This window comes from Akebia trifoliata, chromosome 9 (assembly GCF_017979445.1).
Source record: "Akebia trifoliata isolate Shusen 1 chromosome 9, ASM1797944v1, whole genome shotgun sequence".
Taxonomy (NCBI): Eukaryota; Viridiplantae; Streptophyta; class Magnoliopsida; order Ranunculales; family Lardizabalaceae; genus Akebia; species Akebia trifoliata.
The window spans coordinates 18,234,211-18,256,192 of NC_141383.1; the positions used below are offsets into that span (position 1 = coordinate 18,234,211).

Below are 21,982 nucleotides of genomic sequence, written 5' to 3' on the forward strand. Positions count from 1 at the left end.
ATTTGATGTACAGACGATATCAAATAACCATTTTTGTTGAGTTTAGTCTCACATTGGACAAATTGCTTCCTCTCTATCCTTATAAGCTCTTGTGCCTCTCTACTTATTGCTAATTGGTTTTGAGTTGGACCTCCAAATTTATCATAGTATTAGAGCGTTGGTTCGTATAAGTCACAGGTTCAAATCTTTCCACCCTTATAGGTGAGAGGGAGTGTTGAGTGTATATTTTCTTCCACTCTTAGGTGAGTCATGCCCCAATTAAGCTCTGTGGCTCTCTTATAGTCATAGTTTTCCCCTTTTCCAACTATCAAAGATTCTCAAGATTCTCTTACTCACACTTATCTACATCTCTCCTACTTGATGCTAATCTCTTGTAAATAGATAGAGTTTGTTGTACAACAACACTATAAAAGAAATATAGAACCTCTCACCATCATCATAGTGAGTTCTTAATATTTTAAAGTGTCTTTATGGTATCGAAGCGAGCCTTTCTTTCCTCCACGTCACCTAGTTCATATCTACACGTGCTTTGGCCCAATCCGGCCCACATGTGCGATTGTATATTGAGTTTAGTCCCACATCGAACACAAATTGCTTTGTCTCTCTCCTTATAAGCTCCTGGGCCTTTTCACTCATTGCCAATTGATTTTGAGTTGGACCCCAAGTTTATCCATTTTCTTAAAATTTAAAAATTATGCCGCAACTTGGGTAGGTAGGTCCAAGCTCAACCCAATTGATGGGCCAATCTGGGCAGAGAACATGAGTTGAGCTTGGATTATCAAACCTTAATTCGGGTTGAACCCGAGTTGAGGGTTTGGACAACTCAACTTAACCTGAACCCGAGGTTATATAATAACATATAACTATTTTTATAGTAGTTTTTAGTTATCTCTTAATGCTTGGGGTTGAGTTAATCATGTAGCTACTAGAGATGAGTCTTGGTCTAGATCTACCTTCCAACTCGATCTACCTGCCTAGGTTACAGCCCTAACATCTAGTGTTTGGTCATTTTTTATAAACACCCTACAATCAAAGCAAATGTGGGTGAAACTCAATGTTTTAAACGCCCAACTGATGATCGGACTAAGAAAATGTCAAATTAGTTGGACCATGGTCAGATCATAGTTGAATTTTAAAAAACTTAAAGACATCTATAAATTTTTACTAAATCACCTTTAGTTATATTTTATGAATTTTCATTAGATATTTTTTTTTCATAACTTTTAATTTAATTTTTATTTTTTATTTTCATCCTTTTTTTTCTCATTTTTTTAATTTTTTCTGAATTTTTCCCTTGCCAATTTAAACCTGTACTCTGACTTTATGACTATGCCAACAACATCAAGACATCTCTACCTCCGACTAAGAGTGAATCTGAATATTTAAAGGTTATGAAAAAAAAGTTCAAATCTATTGATAAGTATTTTACGAGCACACTAATGAATGAATTAACTATGAAGAAATATGACAGGACTATAATGGTTCAAGATTACATCATCAACATGACGGATAAGGCTGTAAAACTCAAAACTTCATAGATGATCGTGAATGATTCTTATCTATTGCAATTCATTTTCAACTCTCTCCCTACTCGGTTAAGCCCTTTTAAGTCCATTATAACACAAATAATGAAAAATGGACACTACAAGAAAAGTAGGAAATAGGCGATTGTTTAAAAGAGTAGTAAGTCGTTTCCAAATAAAAACACTACTAAATTGTTTCAGGACCGTAAAGCTCAAAGAGGTTTCACAGTTCTACCTTTTTTGTCTTTAATCTCCACAAAACCTTAATCACATTTCTCTCTACAGGATTTCCAATCCTAGCAGGAAAAGGAGGGAAACGGATACTCAATTTTAAGTGAGTAAACAGAATTCCATACTCGATCTCATAGATACATATAGAATTCTGTGGAAAGCCGTATTCGATGAAAGTCGTATGTACGGCTTGGAGGGAGATCTTTCATATCTTTCGAGATCCACCCTACAATATGGGGTCAAAAAGCCAAAATAAGTGATTTTAGCCTTCTTCGTCAACAAACCATCATCGACCTCCTCTTCTCTCTACTGAGCCAAATCACTATGGTTGATTCAAGTGAGATGTAGAAGGAGATCAGAAGAAGCCCTCACTCAGTGTAAATCGCAAAATCTTCAGGTCAAGAAATCCCTAATCACTACAAATTCTATCAATCTCTCCTTCAATTCTCCAATTCGAAAGTTGGTTATATATGAGGAATGTCGATGGATCGAGTGCACAATGGTGTTTGGATCCGTAGGATTTTTGGAGCTCTAATTTTCTCGTACGATCTTGATTTTCTGGTATTTTCGTTTCAAAGCTCACTTTTATCTCATCTATTTCTACATTTCTCTTCTTCAATATCTATAGCTATTGTTCTCGTTCTCTCACAATCCGTCTCTGTTAGGTTTTTGTTCAAATTAGTTTTTTCTAATTCTAGGATTTTTGTTTTTGAATGTTTATGGTTTAGCAACGTTTCAATCATTTACATTTGCCTTCTCTCTTCATTTTTTAATTTTCTCATTCTAAGGTTTCTTTTTTATTTGATTTTTTGTTGATTTATGTCGTAAGAGACAAATCTGATTTTATTTCCTTTCCCACACATGTTTCTCAGGTTGTTCTATGCTTTGGTTAGACAAAATTAGGGTGCTTTGGTCATCTTAAATGTTTGTTTTAATAGATCTCGATGGTAGGCTTGGAAAATGTGTTTTGGGTGGGACAAATATATTTAATTTACACATGTTGTTGAGTTTGATATCTGTATTTGGATTCTGAATCCTCTGTTTTCTTTTCTGTTCCAATTGAATTTTGAATTTCGAATTTCTGGTTGTTGTTTGAATATTGAATTTCTATTTGACTAAAGTATTATCCTTTGCTAATATACACTTTTAAGCCATACTAGCAAAATTGTTCATCTGTAAGTGTTGAGATTGATATCCAATTGAACATTCAATACTTCTAAACCATTTGAATCTTTCTTTAATACCAATTTCGGTATTTAAATACCCCCAAAGTGGAAGAATGTTTCGTCCCCTCCCATTAGTGATGATCTCTATTAGCTGGGTTTGAACTTTTTTTTTTAGTTCATGGGCTTCATGAATGTGCTCTCATCCCATGATAGAAAAATTGCTCAAATTCAATGTAAAGAATCACCAATCAATCTTTCTTTTGTTATCTGCATCCACTAAGGGATGTGCTTAACACTCGTTAGGTCATTGAGCTTTGTATGAATGGATTAAGTGAAATGCTTGATCTCAAGGTAGTCTCTACTAGCTTTATTTATTGAGCCCATGTACAACACATTCCAAGTGCTGATTTTTCTACATGGAAATCTAGAAGATTGATGAAATCTATTAGAGGTATTCTTCCTTTTTTGAAATGTTTGAGTTTTAAATGGAAGAATACCTCTAATAGATTTCATCAATGTAGTGGTTTGTGCAACAAGGTACTGCTCTACTTCTAAAAATAATTCAATTGAAAATGTGCTCAACTTTAGATAAAATTTCAAATCCAGCTCATTGTTAATTTTAATTCTCAAAACATGAAGAGCGAGATTGTAGGTATTTAAAAGTGAAGATTTCATTGATATAAGGAAGAAAGAACGCTGATATTTATTTGAAAAATAACAATCTCACTAATTATAAAAGTGAAGAACTTGATAGAAAGGTGAGATCATCACTTTATATCAGCGATCTAACTACCTTATATTAACTAGATACTCACTTTGGAATATTTGCAATCTCGGCCTTCCTGTTTTGGGATGAGCTAGAATCGTAATTTCGTCATATTCAATGCACAAAATGGTAATTTACCCATTAAAGACTTCATGCCACATCTCTTTCTTTCTCTTACTTTTAAATAATAATAAAATTTGAAAATCAAACAGTAAGTACAAAAATGAGTAACAACCCTAGGTCAAGATTGGTATGATTCAATTCAACATTTTGTTTGTTTGGCTTGATTGTATCACACCTCTATAATTTCGATTATTTATTGTTGGTTGAACTGCATTGCAGATATTCATATCCACAATTTATAAAGGGGTTTCTTCTCTGTGAAGTAGAAATTTAAAATGAGGACATAAGGTGATCCAAATTCATCGCAACTATCCAAGAATTTTCATGTTTGAATCTTCTTTTATTACTCAATTAAAAGGAGAGGAAATAGCCAAAATGCATAGATCTTATATATATCGTACTCTTTTATATACATTTGGCCCTTCCATCATTTGCACAGGTTAATGTGCCAAAACCAGAGAAGCAAGAAACTGAGATACATTAATGCAAAACAAAAAAGCGACAGTTGTAACAAAAAGAGATAAATTTAATTATCACCCATGGTACTTGGTAGTGTCTTCTAAATTTTAGTAGTTATCAGGCTTGGAGGCAATGAAACTGATGCATTGCACTTGACGCTTGTTGTCGAATCCAATGATCCGGACGAAGGCATTGGGGTATTCTTTCTTGCACTCCTCAACCTCCTTCAGGACCTGTGAGGCTTCAGTACAACCAAACATGGGGAGCTTCCACATTGTCCAGTAGCGCCCATCATAGTAACCGGGGGTGTTTCCATGTTCACGGTAGACGAACCCTTTCTACTTACACATACATTGAATTCAAATTTTGTCAAATTGATACTCACAACATCAAATTGTAACTAAAATAGAGACTAATATAAGATGGCCTTTTATGTTAAACCATGGTTTTAAGTCTCGAAAAATGAAGCATATTTTCTCATTCATGAACTATACCGAGATGACTCAGAATGAGACAAGGGTGTTATTTCAGATCTATGAACCTGAAAGAAGAAAATGGGGTAACTTGGTCTTCCCATCTCATCTCGTTCACAAATGATGGTGAGATGAGAGTCATCTCGGTTTCGGATAATTTTTTTAAGACTTTGTGTTAATTAGGTACTTACCAAGTCGAATTCCAAGCAAGGAACCCATCCACTTCTAAGAAGGTATTCAACTTCCTTGGCCAACTGCTCTTGGGTGAGAGGTGGGAGGTAAGAGAGAGTCTCAAACTTCTTCAAACCGATTGGAGGCCACACCTACACTTGAAATTATCCAAGTAAATTAAAAAAATACCTAGTTAAAAATCTTAAATCGAAATAGATGTTAGAACATATATGATAACACTTCTAATAATAAAATAAAAGACATGACTTTAGACATAATTGAATGAAATTTAGTACCTGCATGCACCGGACTTTCCCACCATTACTAGGAAGGGAAGAGAAGTCATTGTTGACCTTTCGGGTGACGGGGAAGGCCGCGATGGACTTGAGGCCGGTGAAGGGTGCAACCAAACTAGCTTGAGCCTGGGGTGCACGGTTAACTGAGGCAACAGCTGACGATGAGATCATCAAAGAGGCCATATTTCTCTAATACAGCTTCTTATCTCCTTATGTGACCTTGCATTTCCTAACATCTATATATATATAGTCTCATATCACTTGCTTCCTTTTATATCTCCTAATCCAACGGTTTCAAATCCATTTTTGGATATTCAATCTATTTTAGCCATTGGATTTCATATATGATGACATTACACATTGATAACCACATAATGAGGAGAAATTTGGGATTGGAAGGTTAAGATTAGGCACCCATTTCTGTGTGCCACGTGGAATGAGCTCCACTTTCTTATCTCATCCGAATTACAAGGACATAAACGTTTGGTGACCATTTAAGTGTCTTTTCACTTTTCAGTCACCAATTAGAGAAATGTTCCAAAACCTTATCTCGAGCTCTAAAGTAGTTAATATCCGTCCAATCCCAGCCCAATCTAAAGTACTCATCACCCAGTCTAGGGTTGTCCATGGGCCGACTAGGATTGGTCTTAAATGTCCCGAAACTAATCTAGCCTCAGAATCGTAGCCCAGGCCCATACTTTGTAACGGCCAGGCCACTGAAAAATCACTGATGTCCAAGCCCAACCTGAAATATAATCATACAAAAGCCCGAAAACTAAACAGGCCGATTTACACTACCGAAACCCAGCTCAAGGCCCGATATCATGTTTGTTAACTATAGTAAATGATATTTATATATTATAGTTGGGATATGTTGACTAATGAAAAAAGGATCCCGTCCATTAAAACACAATCCAATGGTCAAGATTTATCTTAGGAATACACAACATAAACTCAGGATACATGTTTTATGCCAACAGTTAAATTTCATGTTTTTTATGAGTTGCTGGATTGGTACTCTTTATATAATACATTTAAAATAGATATTAGGCTTTGATAGCAGACCAAGCTATGTTTTAGTTGGGTTGAATCATTTAGGTCCAAGGTCGAAAAAGTAGGCCTAGTATGGCCAAAATTTGGAGCCCTAGTGCACTTTATCGGGCCATATTGGTCCATGACCGAATTTCAAAGCATGATAGTAGATGGATTACAAATGGAAAATGATAAGAGTGCTAAAATCAATCAAACACATTTTTCCATTATTGATTCATAGGAAGGAACTAATAATTTGAACTTATAATAGAAGAACTGTATTAGATTGTCAAAATAACTACACAATCCATAAAGTTTTTGATAAAAAAACACAGTAAAATAAGACAACTTATACAAAGAATTACACAATTCTATGGTGGGCCTTGTTTGAGTTCAATTGAGGTTAGGTGGTTGGCAGGAACTTCATAGTAATTCTGCTTTCCCTATATTGTGAATCCTATTGCTTGATAATTTGCAAAGGCTTGTTCTGTCTCCTGCTAACACTGTACCTTGAGAACATCATCTTAAACACATCGTCAACCCTAATCATTCAGAAGTCCGTATCCCATAAGAATTCACTAGTGCTGCTTCTAAGTCCTTAATAACCACGACGACATTCGCCATGTTTTCCAATTCACTTTTAGCGTTATCAATCTCTCTCAGCACTGTAAGATGGTGCCTTCCATTCATTGTCACCACACTTACTCTTCACAACATGACCATGCAAAATGTCGATCCATAACATTAGTCCATATTATGCAACTGGTGTTCTTCAAATTTTGAGGAACGGAAAGTGAATTCATATCCTTTTTACATAACCACCAGGGGCTAGTTGAGATGGTAAGGGCGACTGGGTGTGCTCCCTAGGTCACACCTTCGAATCTCTATATGCCCCTCCATAGAAAAGTGACTATATTTAACTGTTGTCACATGAAGAGTGGTTGGTATGTGCGGCCCCGCCCAAGCAAGATATATATATTTATATATCCTTTTTAACATAAATTTTGCAAACTTGAACTTGTAAGAGGTCTAGTTGAAGATACATAACATGAAGTCGTCATTCAGAAATCAGAATATAAGAACTTAGACATTTGTTTTGGAAAGGAATACTGGCTGATGAGAAGGTGCATAGGTCCATTTTTCATTCTTTACACCAATAATCTATTCCCATCAATTAGGTCGGGTTCAAATTACAAAACAAATCCATGCATGAAAGAAATTTTATAGATGAGGACAAGACGCAAGTCGTAAAACACTAAGCTTCACTTTCTTTGTTGATGTTTGATACATTTTCCCCAAACAAAATTGGGGAAAATGATTATCAGAATGTCCTTTTTTCCATTTTTTAAATGACTAATAAAATGCGCGTGCATTGTACGTGAATTATAATACGATTATTTAGAATTACAAGAAGATTTAAATTACTATGTTTTAGAAAAATATTTATAAAAAACAAAATTTAATCACAAATAATTGCAAATCAAAATAAGCTAAGTTACTTATTTGAATACATAGAACATCTTATTTGAGCCCACCATCGCCTTGTAATTGTGGAGACTCTGCTCTGAAATCCTCAAACACATTTAAGAGGTAAGAAACAACATGTTGTCACTTGGAACTCAGGAATGGCCCTAATGATCACAATAGATTGCTTAATATTAAGGAAGGTGGGCTTGGGAATGTGCATAACGGTTTAATCATTTTCTTTTTCTATTTTGCTTTTCTTTATAGAATTTTTCTAATCTATACGCATATATATCCCATAAAATTGAAATTGAACCTTGTACATCCAACAGGCTTCTTGCTTCCCTTTAGAAATCTCCACCAAATCCCAAGTTCCATTCTTTTGAAATTCACTCTTCAATTTAGTATATTTTCTACTTTATTTTTTGGGAGAAGTATGTGTGTTGTGATTATTTTGGGGGTTGATTCATGGAATTTTTCATATTTCCTAAATTAGATTAGATTAGATTGGCTGTTATATATCCCACACAGAGAATATCATAGATTTTTGTGAAAAGTTACCAAAAATTTGACATTTCCCAAGATTAATTATCGTTTCGGGTGTTTCAAGGGGTGTTTGACATAATCATTTTCTTTGATATTTAGGCTTAACAAAAAATTTGATCAACTTTTGGTTCTCGACATTGTTTGTTCGTGGATTCAAGAGCTTTAGTAGAAATATGGGAATGTATAAACTCACTTTATACAAGTTGGATCCATTCTCTTTGAACCCTATTAGTTGCAATATCTTCCTTTCTTAAGTGAAGTGTAAATCAGAATTACATTGCAAAAGGTTTTCATCTTATCTTTTTTCGACATTATATATATATGCAAAGGCCTTTCCTTTGCTTTATTAGTTACAACCTCTTAATTAATACAAATCTCCAAAAGAAAGAAAAAATAATCTAAGAGAAGCACTTTTATTTTTAAAAAGAGAGTTTGTTCTTTGTTAGTTGATTTGTATTTATTTTGTTTTTTTAGTGAAAAACATAGTTTTCATGGGGGGCATATTATTTGATAGTTAAAATATTGTAGTGAATTTTTTGTTGCCACAAAAACAGCAAAGGTTTAGTACAAAACTATTTCACAAAATTCTATAAATTATTTCATATAGTTAATGGAATGATTCTTGATCATTGTAAATACGTGGGCTTCGAAACTTTTGAGGAGATTTTAACTCATCTAATTGGATTTTTGAGTCACCACCATTCAATTAAGGTATGAATGGATACCATAAAATTATTTTCAAAATTTATTTTCCTTGGCTTATAGTGACTCTTATATTCAAATGCATAGGTAAAGGAAGGTGTTAGGTAAGGGAGGTGTAGTGACTCTATAGCCTACCTAGAATTTTACGTAAGGGAGTTTGGTTAAGAGACAAAAAAGGTGTTAGGCACCTATCCCTCACATCCTAAGATGATTACCAATGTAATCATAGATAAAGCTTTTAAAACTATTTTTTGGATTTTTAAAGATAAAGAGAGTTAGAGAGAGAATTAAGGAAAATTGACTATAGTTTTATTTGGAAGAATGAGAAAATTAAGATGATGAACAAACTTTTATAAGAAATAGGTGTTTCTGGATTTTTTTGTGAGCCAAAGACTTTGGTGGGAATCCACTTAAATTCCACTATTTTTAGTTTTTAGGCTTTAAAGGAAGATGATGTACACATTTGGGAGTAACTTTTTATTGATTTAATCTTTTGAAGGTATTCATGGGTTGGACACCACTGTTGAAAAAACTAGAGACCTTCATGTATGATTTGTATCCCTTTTGGGATTATCTTTTTGTTGGTTCAAAAAGTTAGGTGAGGATCTAAAGAGATCATCACATTTGACTCTTAACCTTTTTGTAGAGTAAAATGTGGTGTGTGTAGGGATGTGCATGCATGGGATGGATTTAACAAGAGAAGATTATTTCCTAAAAAAGTTTACTCTCTAGTTCTATTGTCATTAAATAAAGTAAAAATAAATAAAAAATAAAAAATCATTATTCTAAGAAACTTAGAATGCAAGAAAATAAAGCATATACACTATAAATTTAAATTACATAAATAAAGAAATTAAAGACAACTTATTATAATGTTCTTAAGGAATTTATTAGGGAAGATCACCTTTAAGAGGGATTACTCTCTACCCCCCAAGCCTATAGACTAAAGATTAGAGATTTACATTATGAAATAAACATAAATGAAAGCTTGAAATTAGAAATTAAAATAAAGAATGGGGAGGTGAGAATGGGGAATAGGGGATTAAAAAAGGAGGCTGTGGTAGAATTTCTCCCACCTTTTTCTTCTTGGATTTTTCTTCTTGAGATAATTTAGACAGAATTTTAGGAAGGTTTAGGAGTTTTGAAAAAGGATTTTAATAGAATTTTGGAACTCTAATTCTTTTTTGTTTTTTTATTGTCTTGAAAGGATTTCCTATTTATAGGGATTTGGAAGACTCTTGGGAGTAAACTTGTCCTAAAATCTTGATTCCCCAAATGTTCTAAGAAAAATCTTCAAGAAAAACATCAATTCCACCTTCTAACCTTGGTTTTGACGATCTTTAACCTCTTGTAGAATCATATCAATCTTGATCATCAAGGGTTATGATAGTTTTTCCACCAAAAGTTCTAGAGAATTCTTAGTAGAAGATAAACTGGTCATAGACCTTATGATTTGAGTCAATTGTGAGAGATCTAAACCAAATGACATATAATTTGATAAAGTTTTTTTGTCATTTTTTGTAACTTCCTTAGACTAGCTCTCTAACAAACTAAGGATATAAAAGTCTTTGGGCACAAATTCTAGAGATTTCTTGAGGTTGGATAAAATGGTCATAAGACTTGGAAAGTAATCAATTTACCTTGAATACCATAAAATCCTTTAGATATTTGAAAAAAGTTAGATGGGTAGAGGAGGGTTTTGACTCTAATGTGTCTCAACAAACCAAGGTTAGAGGAAGTAATTATGCTTAAGCGGGGATCAAACATGAGCTTTGGTGGGGGAGATTTGAAAATTTAAAGCATAGGTAGAAAGGGAATTAGGAAGGATTTTCTTGAAAATAAATCATTAAAAGAGGAGTTTAGAGAGTTATTTCTTATGGAGAATCCAGTGTACACATGGGCTCTCTAACTGTCTAATTGAATTAGATGTACCCTAGGTATGATCAGAAGAAATTATGTCTAGTCATACTTGAGGTAAAACCAATACAATTTCAAGCCTGCACATCACAAAGATAAAGTCAATAAAAAAATTGCTTGGCCATATAATCTATACAGCCATGCAAAGCTATGTTTGGCCATACAAATTATACGGCCAAGCAAAATTTGATTTTTAATGATCAAAATTGATCATTTTTTATTAGTCCAAATAGGTCCCGTTTTTTTTATCGAAATTCTCTTGATTTGATCATTGATGCATGGACTCGAACGAGCTTTTGGGTTTGTTCAATCAAATTGGAGTGTCTACATTCATAAATGCGATTCTTGAATCCTTTGAATAGAAACTATATAGCAAGACCTTATCCTATATTGACATACACAATTTCATCTACTTCAACTAAAATTGATGATTCGAAAGCCTAAAAAAGTCAGGCCCAAGTTTAAATTGACCAACAAGGACTTCAAAGTAATCTACTTGGGCCTAATCATCATTCAAAAGAAAATCAGCCCACTCCACCATACCACATAAGCATAGTCCCCAAAGTCACCAACTTTTTCAAAAAGTCATGTTTAAATCACAATTTTAAAGACTGGTATTTAAATAACGACTTTTTGAAATAGTCACGATTTAATCACAATTTTTTTTTTTTAAATGTGATTTAATCATATCACTTTTTGAAAGGATTTTTTTGTAGACCATTTATTCTTGTATTTTAAAATAGGATTTGATGATATAAATGATACCACCACTTTTTAGAAAAATATACATTCCTAACACTATTTTGATTTTTTCTCGATTTTTTCATTTTTTTTTTTTCCCTTTGCCGACTTATTCCTGAACGACTTGGTGACCATGCGCATAAGTATATAATAGGTCATTTTAGAAAATATACCTCGGTTAAATTAGTGATATAAGATTTTTCACCTTGTAAAATACAAGATTAGGTTCCCCCCTCCCTTCTCTAACCATTAGTCAACGTTGCATTTTCTTGTTGAATTAACAATGGAATTTTATTTTATTTTTTCAAATTGTGATTTGGTAATTTAAGTATTTGAAGAGTCTTTTGAAAAGAAAACCAAAATTCCTCTGCTAAATCATCAAGAAAATGCTATGTTGGGTGAACCTAATCTTGCATTTTACAAGGGGGTAAACCTAAATCACCAATTTAGGGGGTGTTTCTAAAATACCCTAAATAATACCCTATGAAACATGAAAGGGGCAGACAAGGTTGCAATTCACCTAGAGGCGCTTTCCTTGTTCTCCAGATCCTGTTTGTCGAAAATAAATATATATATAATATCCCATAGGTACATAGCCTGGACAAATAGAGAACATTTTCTGTTTAAATTCATAATGCTTATATGGATGGCGTTGGATGCCTAAAGCTACACCTCAAGATCTATATCTGAAACATATATCACTAAGGGCTATCTAAGTAAACAAATGGATAAGTTGTTTCAAAGAACCTCTGGAGACCCCTCTACTGATCACTCATGTCCCTAGACTAGTTACAACCCAGGACTCGGGGTCATGGTAATATGGTATGAAAGAGCTCCTTGAGCAATAATGTTCTATGGTAGAACATGCTTGGCCACACACCCATGTGGCCATGGCTGGGCACATGGCCTGAACATCGTTAGAAGTTTCGCATCAATAATATGGATAGTACAGACACATGTTTGATTCATAGTAATTTTAAAAGCCTTTCTAACATGTTTCTAACATGATATAACATGACTCTTAACATAATTTTGCATGATTGAATATGAACATGGCTCATGCATCCTAACATGTACCTGATACATGTAGAGAGTCTTATAATGTAAACCACATGCAATCACATTTCATAGCTGAAAAAAAAATGATCAATTCTGGAGTTAAACCATAACTAAAATAACTTAACAGGATTAAACTTTGATTTAATATCCCAACATGCTTTTATATTAGCAAATATAATTTAAGACACTAATCATGCTCTTGAAACATATAATCACACATTAAACTGAAAACCTAAACATGTATTTTAGGACCAACATGGTTTGAATCACTAAAACTTTCTTCTATAAATTCGAAGTTCAGAAGACCAATTGTGACTAAGATGGTGTTAATCTATCAAGGTAAAAACATGTGTTTTTTGACCCAGGACACAGTGTCACCCACGCCGCCATGCATGTGTTCTCAAGCTAGTAGGATAAAAAAAAAATTAAAAAAAAAAAAGTAAACCCAAAGAAAATATTAAATTTAAAAATGTTTTTTACTATTTTAAAGTAAATAAAATATTTTTTTAATCTTTAACAAAAATAGTATACATAATCAAATATAAACTATTTGACTCAGCCAAGGTTCAATACCCAGTATGAGCATCAATTCCTCAAGGGTTACTTGTGATGGCATAATCTCACTTACCTAGTGAGTGTGATGTGCGGGAGTTGCTCGTGCTTCAGCACTAATCCTTGGATAAAACCATAGTCCATGGATTGGGCAAAGCCCAGAAACGAGCCCGATCCACTGTCTAAAGGATACCCGATTATACAAAAAAAAAAAAAAAAAAAAAGTACAAATAAATTAAAAAACACAATCCACCAATATCTTCCAACATATTAATCATACATGTATATCTCATGCACATGACGCGTAATATTGAAGACATAGCGTTAGATATGATGGGGTCTTGACTTATTAATGCACTGCCGATATCATAATCATGTTACACACTGTAAGCTTTGAGGATCTTTATCCTAGGATCCAGACTATTCCAATGGTCAGGATCTTGGGACAACTGTGTCAGTTTAACTAATTAAGGTGGGACTAGGGGGATTGCACTTGAATTGCATATTGCTTTTATAATTAGGTTTATTTTAGGGTAAATTACACTTCGACCACTTATGATTTGGCATATTTCTATGTTGACTCCCTAACATTTTGACAATTGCACTTACCTCCCTTATTAAAGATGATGTTAACGTTCAATGTTAATTTACTATTTTACCCTTTTATTTTATTTTTTTATTGTAAAAAATAATAATAATATTTTTTAATTAAAAGAATAAAAATGCCCTTGTCTAAGTATTCTCGCATTCTTATACATGAACCCAGTTTTTCATAGGGATATTTTTTTCTGTGAAAATTGATATTTTAAAAAAGGAAAATAATATTTATAAAAAAAATAAATAAGAATTATTCTTAGTTGTTTGAATAAGGACATGTAGACAGAAGAGGTAAGTGAGTCTGCTGGCAGGTAATATAAAATTATGCCAAACCATAAAGGGTCAAAGTGTAATTTATCATTTATTTTATTTTTATAAAATTCAGAAGATTGAAAATGCCCTCAGTTTAACTTGTAACTTCACCATTGTCAAAGTCATTTTCGTAAAAAGGAATTGAATTTCAATTGCACAACGTCAGATAACCACATTAATTAGTTTTTGGTTTTTTTAAATTACAAAATCACTTTAATTAATATTTAAAATTAAAAAAAAAAATCTAATAATACAACATAAAATTAGATTGTTCGTTTATATATTTAAAATAATTCTAAAAATTAATTAATGTATAACTCCTAATTTTGTAATATATGTGCTTTTGCAAATGCCAACTATTATTAAATTTATAATGAAAGAAAGTGGATATTTTTTTTATAAAATTGGCATTCAATATTCATTAATATATATAAAATAATTTATTTATGGGTATTTTAATAACACCCCTGTGAAATAGGTGAAATGAGGGTTACCCACTCTTTCCCCGCACAACATAAAAGACAAGGTCTGCCCCCCTGGACTTTCGTTGACTTGATCAAATCATTACCAATGTTTGTTAAGTTGGTGGCCTACTATTTGAATATCCAAACTACCTTTGTAGAATTAAAATAACAAAAATGTCATTATTTTAATTAAAAGAATAAAAAATCTAATATAATCTCAACCATTGAATAGAAATATTTAACACGATTGGGTTAAAAGTAAACTCTACTTCATCTTCTTGAAAAAGATAGAGATGAAGTTAGGGTTTTACCATTATCTCACTTTCTTCTAGTTAGAGTTTGTATTTGTTATTTGTTCTAGGTTTTAGTCCTTAAACCCGTTGTTTTGAAACCCCACCATTAACATATTTGAATCTGATTTAGATTTTGGGTTATATTTTGGTTAATCAAGTTAAACATCGTATATTTCGTGTAATGGATGGAGGTTTGAACTCTCAAGTGAATTCTTTCAACAAATTTGACCTCAAGGCTTAAGTTTTCAATGAAAAAAAAACTAGTTTGTATTCTTTATTGCACTGGAGTAGAACTAATATTAATATTTACATGAGGGATATTGCTAATTTCATATTTTTCTTTCGACTCTTTTTTTTTTTTTTTTCCTTTTTGTGTTTCAGTATTTTTCATGCTGAGATTTTAAGCATTAGATCAAACAATGCCTTAGGGATGAGATAAAAACAATGAGATTGACATGAACACGATAATATTAGATTTAAAAATATGAAATTGAGTTGGAAATGGTGAGAATGGGTTGGAAACCATGAGATTAAGCTTCAAAACTATAATATTTGTGTTTAGATCGATGTGAAATCAAATTGAAAATAATTAGAATTCTCAAAGTTATTGTTTTAAAATGGTCAGATCAAACACAATTGTGTTATTTTAATTAAAGAACATTTTCATAATTTTTACACATAAGGTTATTTTGACATTTACCTTCTCTGTTAATCAATTGTCGTTTTGTTAATGGTTTGACTTGGTCAACGAAAGTAGGGGAGATAGACCTCATCTTGCATTTCGTGAGGGGTAACACTAATATCGCCCATTTCACAAGGGTTTTTAATAAATTATTCTTTATTTATACTAATATAAATTAATATAATATTTATTCTTTTAAAATTCTTTTGACGAAAGAAAAATGTATAAAGGCAATAGCTCATTGTTTTGAGAAATTTTTGCTCTCAAGCATAAGTGCCTTCAACCTTCAATAGGGTCGACTTTGCTATAGTTTGTTTTTTTTTTTTTTTTTCTTTCATTTTTTTTTTTTTTAACGCTAAAGAGGATGCATGGTAATCCTCTTTGGGGGTTAAGGGGCTAAAAAAGAAAAAAATAATAAAATTAAAGGGCATTATTATAAATAAAAATAAAAATAAAAACTTTGGGATGGAAAGGATAAAAAAAGAAAAATGGTAAAGTTAGAAGGGTATTATTAAAAAAAAGAAAGGAGAAGAGGAAAGACAATAAATTTTAAGAAGGACTAAGGGGGTAAAAGCGAAAAAAAATAAAGTATGATGGTATTATTAATTTCTTTTTAAATTAAGAGGTAGAAGATGAGAAATAATTAAGTGGGTTAAAAAAGTAAAAGAGGAAATATAGTAAAGTTAGAGCAAGTGAAGAGATGAGAAAAATGGTTGGGATGTTTATCCTAGTTGGATTTGTCTCCCACAAAAGTAGGCCGAGGTGGTCCCATGTACAAAAGGATAAAAGAAAGAAAAAAAAAAGGGGGCAAAACATTAAATATCACAACAACTTAACATTAGTTATATGTAAAACAAGTCATCCTACTTAAAGACAAAATCCTCAAAGAAAGTCTTGTCAAACTCCTTGCTTAATCTGCTCTAATATATATATAGGGTAGCGTTCAAAAGCCCTAAAGTAAGCTAAACATTTTTTAATGTATTGATTAAAAAATTTTGAATGGCTTGATTTTTTTTTTTTTTTCTCTAAAAATGATCTCTATGATAAGGAGATCATTCTCACAAACAAAAAAAAAAAAAAATCAACCCATTCCAAAACTTCTAACCCCATCAAAAGTGGTTTACAAAAATTGGACGATCCACGATTCTTCAACTTGTAAACTAGGGTTAAAAGTTTTAGAATTAGTTGATTTTTGGTAAGGATGATCTCTTCACCATAAAGATCATCCTCACAAAAAATTAGCCTATTCCGAAACTTCTAACCCTTGTGTTGAAAAATATTTGGCACGATATTTGACTCATTTTAGGGCCGAATATATATATATATATATATATATATATATAGGAAGCGTTCGAAGGCCCTAAAGTGAGTCAAATATCGTGCCAAATATTTTTGAAAAATAGGGGTTAGAAGTTTTATAATTGGCTGTTTTTTTTTTTTTTTTTTGTGAGGATGATTTTTATGGTGAAGAGATCATCCATACCAAAAATCAGCTTATTCTAAAATTTCTAACTCTAGTTTACAAGTTGAAGAATCATTAACCGTCCAATTTTTATAAACTATTTTTGATGAAGAATGAACTGATTTCTATGAGAATGATTTTCTCATCATAGAAATCATCCTCACAAAAAATCAGCCAATTCTGAAATCTCTAACCCATACATTGAAAAAATGTTTAGCTCTCTTTAGGGCCTCCAAAAGCCACCAATATATATATACCTAAGAATGACTTATGAAGAAAACACATGATCCAAAGCCTTTAAATGCAAAATCCAATGGTTGAGATTTATTCTTGGGATAAGTATCTATGAGATTTGTATTATCAGGATACTCATAAATCTCAATCATTAGTTTTGTGTTTAAAGAGTAGGGATCATATATTTTTTTCATGAGTCATTCTTAGGAGTCAACGGATCCCAACTTTATAAATAGCCAAAGTTTTTTTGTTAATCACTTTTGCGACAACTTAGAAATTTCATAATGAGTTGATTTTTGGTGAGGATGATCTCTATAGTGAGAATAATTTTCAAAACTTCTAACCCATCAAAAGTGATTTTTGGTGAAGAGATTATCCTCACAAAAAATCAGCCAATTCTGAAACTTCTAGCCCATATAAGACAAAATACTTAGGTTGTTGTGTTGTCTCTTGATATGGTTCAAGGTAAAATAAGTGTGACAACGGTTTAAAACCACTTTTGATGGGGTAATAAGTTTTGGAAAGGACTGATTGTTGGTAAGAATGATATTTGTGGCGAGGAGATCATCATCATAAGAAATCAGCCAATTTCAAAACTACTAACAACAATTTATAAGTTGAAGAATTGTGGACCATCAATTTTTTTGTAAACCAGTTTTAATGGAGTTAGAAGTTTTGGAATGGGCTGAGTTTTTGTGAGGATGACATTTATGATGATGAGATCATCCTTACTAAAAAAATATTCATTCTGAAACTTCTAACCCATATAGGACAAAAACCATTGTCACACTTGTTGTCCCTTGAACTATCCCGAGCTTTCTATTGCGTTTGGGACATATGTCGTCATCTTGGAAGGCAATGGTTTTATCCCTCCACAACTTGAATACTTGAATTAAAATTATGCACAAATGAGCCAAACTAGCTAACCGATCTAGGAAACCAAAGTGAACCAAGATACTAATTTTCTCTACCTACCCGTCCAGACTGGCACTAAGAACCCTGATCCCAAATTTGAACCGAGCGAACCAGTTAATATAGAGTGTTGTGAGTTGTAGGTCTGAACTCACGTGGGCTACACCTGGGCTCGTTAGATTTGGATTTATGTCCTTAAAAATTACCCCCGATTTGACCCGGCCCATTGATGACTCGACTTACATCATGGTTGGGAATCAATCAGAATTCATGATGTGGTCCAGAAGATGTGAAAGTTTGTAAGGAAAGCAAAAATGCCTAGAAGGGAACGAGATGTGTCTTGGGAGCGATGACCTTCCTAATTTTAAATGCCCAAAACTGTAAATAGCAAGGATACGCCCCTTTGTATTTCTTCAAGAGAGATTCTATTGCCACATTAAGTTTTAGTAAGAGCACCAAAGACCTGTGCTAATGCCTCCTTAATACATATTTATTTGTTTTTTCTTTTTAAATTGTATAATCAGTACACATTCATTTAGAAAAATAAAAAACAAAAACTTGCAAAGGGCTTGTGCAAATCTTAAAATCCCAATCATGATAATCTTATTACCTTACATGGCAAACTCAATCAATTACCTTGACGTGACAAATTCGGAAATCGTAGATCTACTCTCCTTGGGATACACGGCTATACTTTCTCATAAAAATATATCTCGAGAGAATCGTGTATCCTAAGAAGCACAGATATATATATGGCTCTTGAACTTGTCAATTGAACTTGCCAAGTGGGATGGCAGATTATCAGGACTCATCCTCCAATCTAAAAGTTACCCACTAAAACTTCTCTAATTTTTCTTTTTTATTTATAAGCTGGACTCGAACTATCTCAACCGCTAATTTATGGGTCGAAGCATAGTTACAAAGTCACGGGTTTTAAACTACAAAGGAAAATTTCAAAAAAAAAACATTAAAAATGAAAGAAGAAAAAATGTTGAAAACAAAAGATAAATAAATTAAAATTTATGAAAAAATATATATTTAATAAAAATTTATAAAATCAAGTTATTATCATCAAATCCCATATTTTTACATTTATAAATTATCAAATTTTATTATATATCAAATCCCACATTTAAAAATAGAGAAAGAAAATATTTAAATTTGTCCCTGTGAAAAAAAAAAATATGACGATTTTTGTTATAAAATGAAACTCTCTAAAGCTGCGTTTTAAACGTATTTTTTTTTTTTTCAAAAAATCATCAATTTTTATTACTATGGGTCGACGTATAAATTCTCTAAAGCTGCAATTCTCTTTAAAAAAAAAAAACCAAAATGGTGAATCAAGCAAGATCCACACCTGGAGACCAAAATCACGAGTACAACCAGGGAGTAGAAGGCAAAGTACTAAAAGACAACAATAGTTTTACATAATCCAAATGAAAGAACCTTCAAAAAGTTTTTAACTTTATGATTTCCATCGATTCGACTAAAAACCCTTTAGACTTTTGTAAGGACAAAATCCACTTTTTCCTCTTTTAGAGGGATTAAAAAGTTGGCCTATCGGAATCAGAACATCTCCCCCTAAAAGCTAACTTACACACTTTCCCTTCAAAATTCTCTAGAGATTTTATTCTAATTACCAAACTACCACTCAGAATGCAATGTTTTGTTTTTAAGCTTGTGACTTGACATGAAAGACACTTTCATATATAATTTAAAGTTAACTTTTTAAAAGGAATTATTAACTCTCTTTAACCTTTGTGAAATTGTTTGAGGTTGATGAAAAGGTAAGCCAAGTATATTTTTGTAATATACAGTGTGATTTAGAATTTCACCCCTTAGTTTTAGTGAATATTTGAGATACCCCTATGTTTACAAACCTATGGCATGCCCTTGATTTTGATTAACAAATGAAAATGACCTAATACCCCCTACTTTTCTTTTTGAAACTTGATATCCCTTTTGGTAGAGGACCAGGACCCGGTCCATTAGGTAGTTCATAGGACAGGCCCAACTTAGGTTTTTCTATTCATACTTAATAGGACTAATCCATGACTACATGCACCGACTCACACAACACATGTGGCATTTTAATCAAGAAATGGTCTTCAATTTCGAACTCACAAACTAGAGGAGCAAACTTTAGTTGTTGGTCATATCACTGAGGCTCACCGGGTGCCCTCTTCTTCAATCACTAGTCCTATAACCTTTATTATTTTAGTGATTTAGATAACCCTCCCCATTATGGTGAATAGTTGAGATATCCTTTATTTTTTAATTTTGGAGAATAATTTATTTTATTTTCGATAATGAGAACATGGCCATAATATTTTTATATTCAATATCTAAGAAAAACCATGATTTTTCTCTCAAAAATCTACCACCTTTCAATCTTTTCAACTTCTATAGTGAATTATTTTAAAATTCAACCTCATCATCGATCTTTTGTTTTGAACCTCTTCGCAACCCCTCATAAAAATTCTTAAATTTTTTTTATCCAAAATTGAATTCATCTTCTACTTCTCCAAAAGTTCTATTTTGTCCTTCAGGGTAAAATAGATAAAATCTTTAAGGGTGGAGATGATTGGTTTTGAAGATGATTGATTTTGACAACGGTCTTGACTACAACTTGATGACAAGGGATTCAAGTCATTTTTATTAGTCTAGCGGAAAGAGATCAAGTTGAAAGGGGCATGCCATTAGTTTGAAAACATAGGGGGTATCTTATATATTCTGCAAAACGTGGAGTAGTATGTTGAAAACACCTTTTATTTTTTTTTCACAAAATCAATCATCTTCAACCTTAAACTATTTTTAAGAGTACGTCTAGCATTACTAAGTTAGTAAGGATTTCACCCTCACTAAGGGTCCTTCGTCTCACCTGATGGCATCCAAAAATACGATTCAATGCTTCAAAGGACAAAATTCTATGAACTTTGAAAGAAAATATTCCAAAAAAAAAAGTTATTTTTCACCATTGAATTTCAATTTGAAGTTTGTGAGTTATGTGGGAGTTTAGTAGCCATCCATTTTCAAAATCTTGGATCAAGCTCAATTTTTTTTTTTTGGGATCTGAGTTTTTCAAAGAAACTTAGGGTATGTTTGATTGCATGGAAAGTGAATTTCCATGGAATTTGAAATTCATGAAAAATTGTGGTGGAAAATAGATAAGGTTGGAAAATCAAATTCTGTTGTTTGATTTTACTAGGATAAAATCATAGAAAAATTATATGAGAAAAAAGAAGAAGAAGGAGATGAGGAGGAGGAGAAAAAAAGATGAGGAGAGGAAGAAGAGGAAGGGGGGAGAATGTGGTGGTGGCGGTAGCGACTGAGGTAAGTGAGGAAGAAGATGATGAGGAGAGAACGTGATGGTGGTGGTGGTGAGAGAGAGAGAGAGAAGGTGATCGAAGTTGGTGAGGACGTCGATGGCGATGGCAAAGGCAACGACGACGACAATGGTGATGATGACGAGGTTAGTGTGGCGGTGGTGAAAAAGAAGATATGAATGTGGAAGAATTGGGGATGGAAAATATAGGTGGATTTTACTTTCCCACCCATATGGGTGGGAAAGTGAAATCCATGTTTTGGTGGACTTTTTGATTGAGGTGAAAAATGAATTTTCATTTCCATGTGCAATCAAACACTTGAAAAATGTCATTTTCCATAGAAATTGATTTTCCACCATATTTTCCATGTGCAATCAAACATACCTTTAGAGGGTTGTGGTGTTGGATTGTTGATGTGGCAATCAATTTGAGCAAACTCAACCCTTAGTAAATTAGAAAATCTTACTAAGTAAGTAAAG

General features: G+C 32.7%; 1 protein-coding gene across 1 annotated transcript; it reads right to left on the reverse strand.

The window, feature by feature from the left end:
• Positions 1 to 4,176: 4,176 nt before the first annotated feature.
• On the reverse strand, positions 4,177 to 5,435 carry LOC147394481 (ribulose bisphosphate carboxylase small subunit, chloroplastic-like). The gene is made up of 3 exons (XM_086454270.1): positions 5,209 to 5,435; positions 4,933 to 5,064; positions 4,177 to 4,606 (listed from the first exon to the last, which is right to left on the reverse strand). Exons 1-3 carry the CDS (start codon positions 5,389 to 5,391, stop codon positions 4,376 to 4,378), a joined length of 546 nt encoding a protein of 181 aa, XP_086310396.1. The 5' UTR covers positions 5,392 to 5,435; the 3' UTR covers positions 4,177 to 4,375.
• Between the last annotated feature and the right edge of the window lie 16,547 nt (positions 5,436 to 21,982).

Excerpts from the sequence above, each read along its gene's own strand:
- LOC147394481 (XM_086454270.1), bottom strand. The coding sequence starts at position 5,391 with ATGGCCTCTTTGATGATCTCATCGTCAGCTGTTGCCTCAGTTAACCGT. Across the intron at positions 5,065-5,208 it reads GGAAAGTCCGGTGCATGCAG|GTGTGGCCTCCAATCGGTTT; the intron begins GTACTAAATTTC and ends TTTCAAGTGTAG. Across the intron at positions 4,607-4,932 it reads CTTGCTTGGAATTCGACTTG|AAAGGGTTCGTCTACCGTGA; the intron begins GTAAGTACCTAA and ends ATGTGTAAGTAG.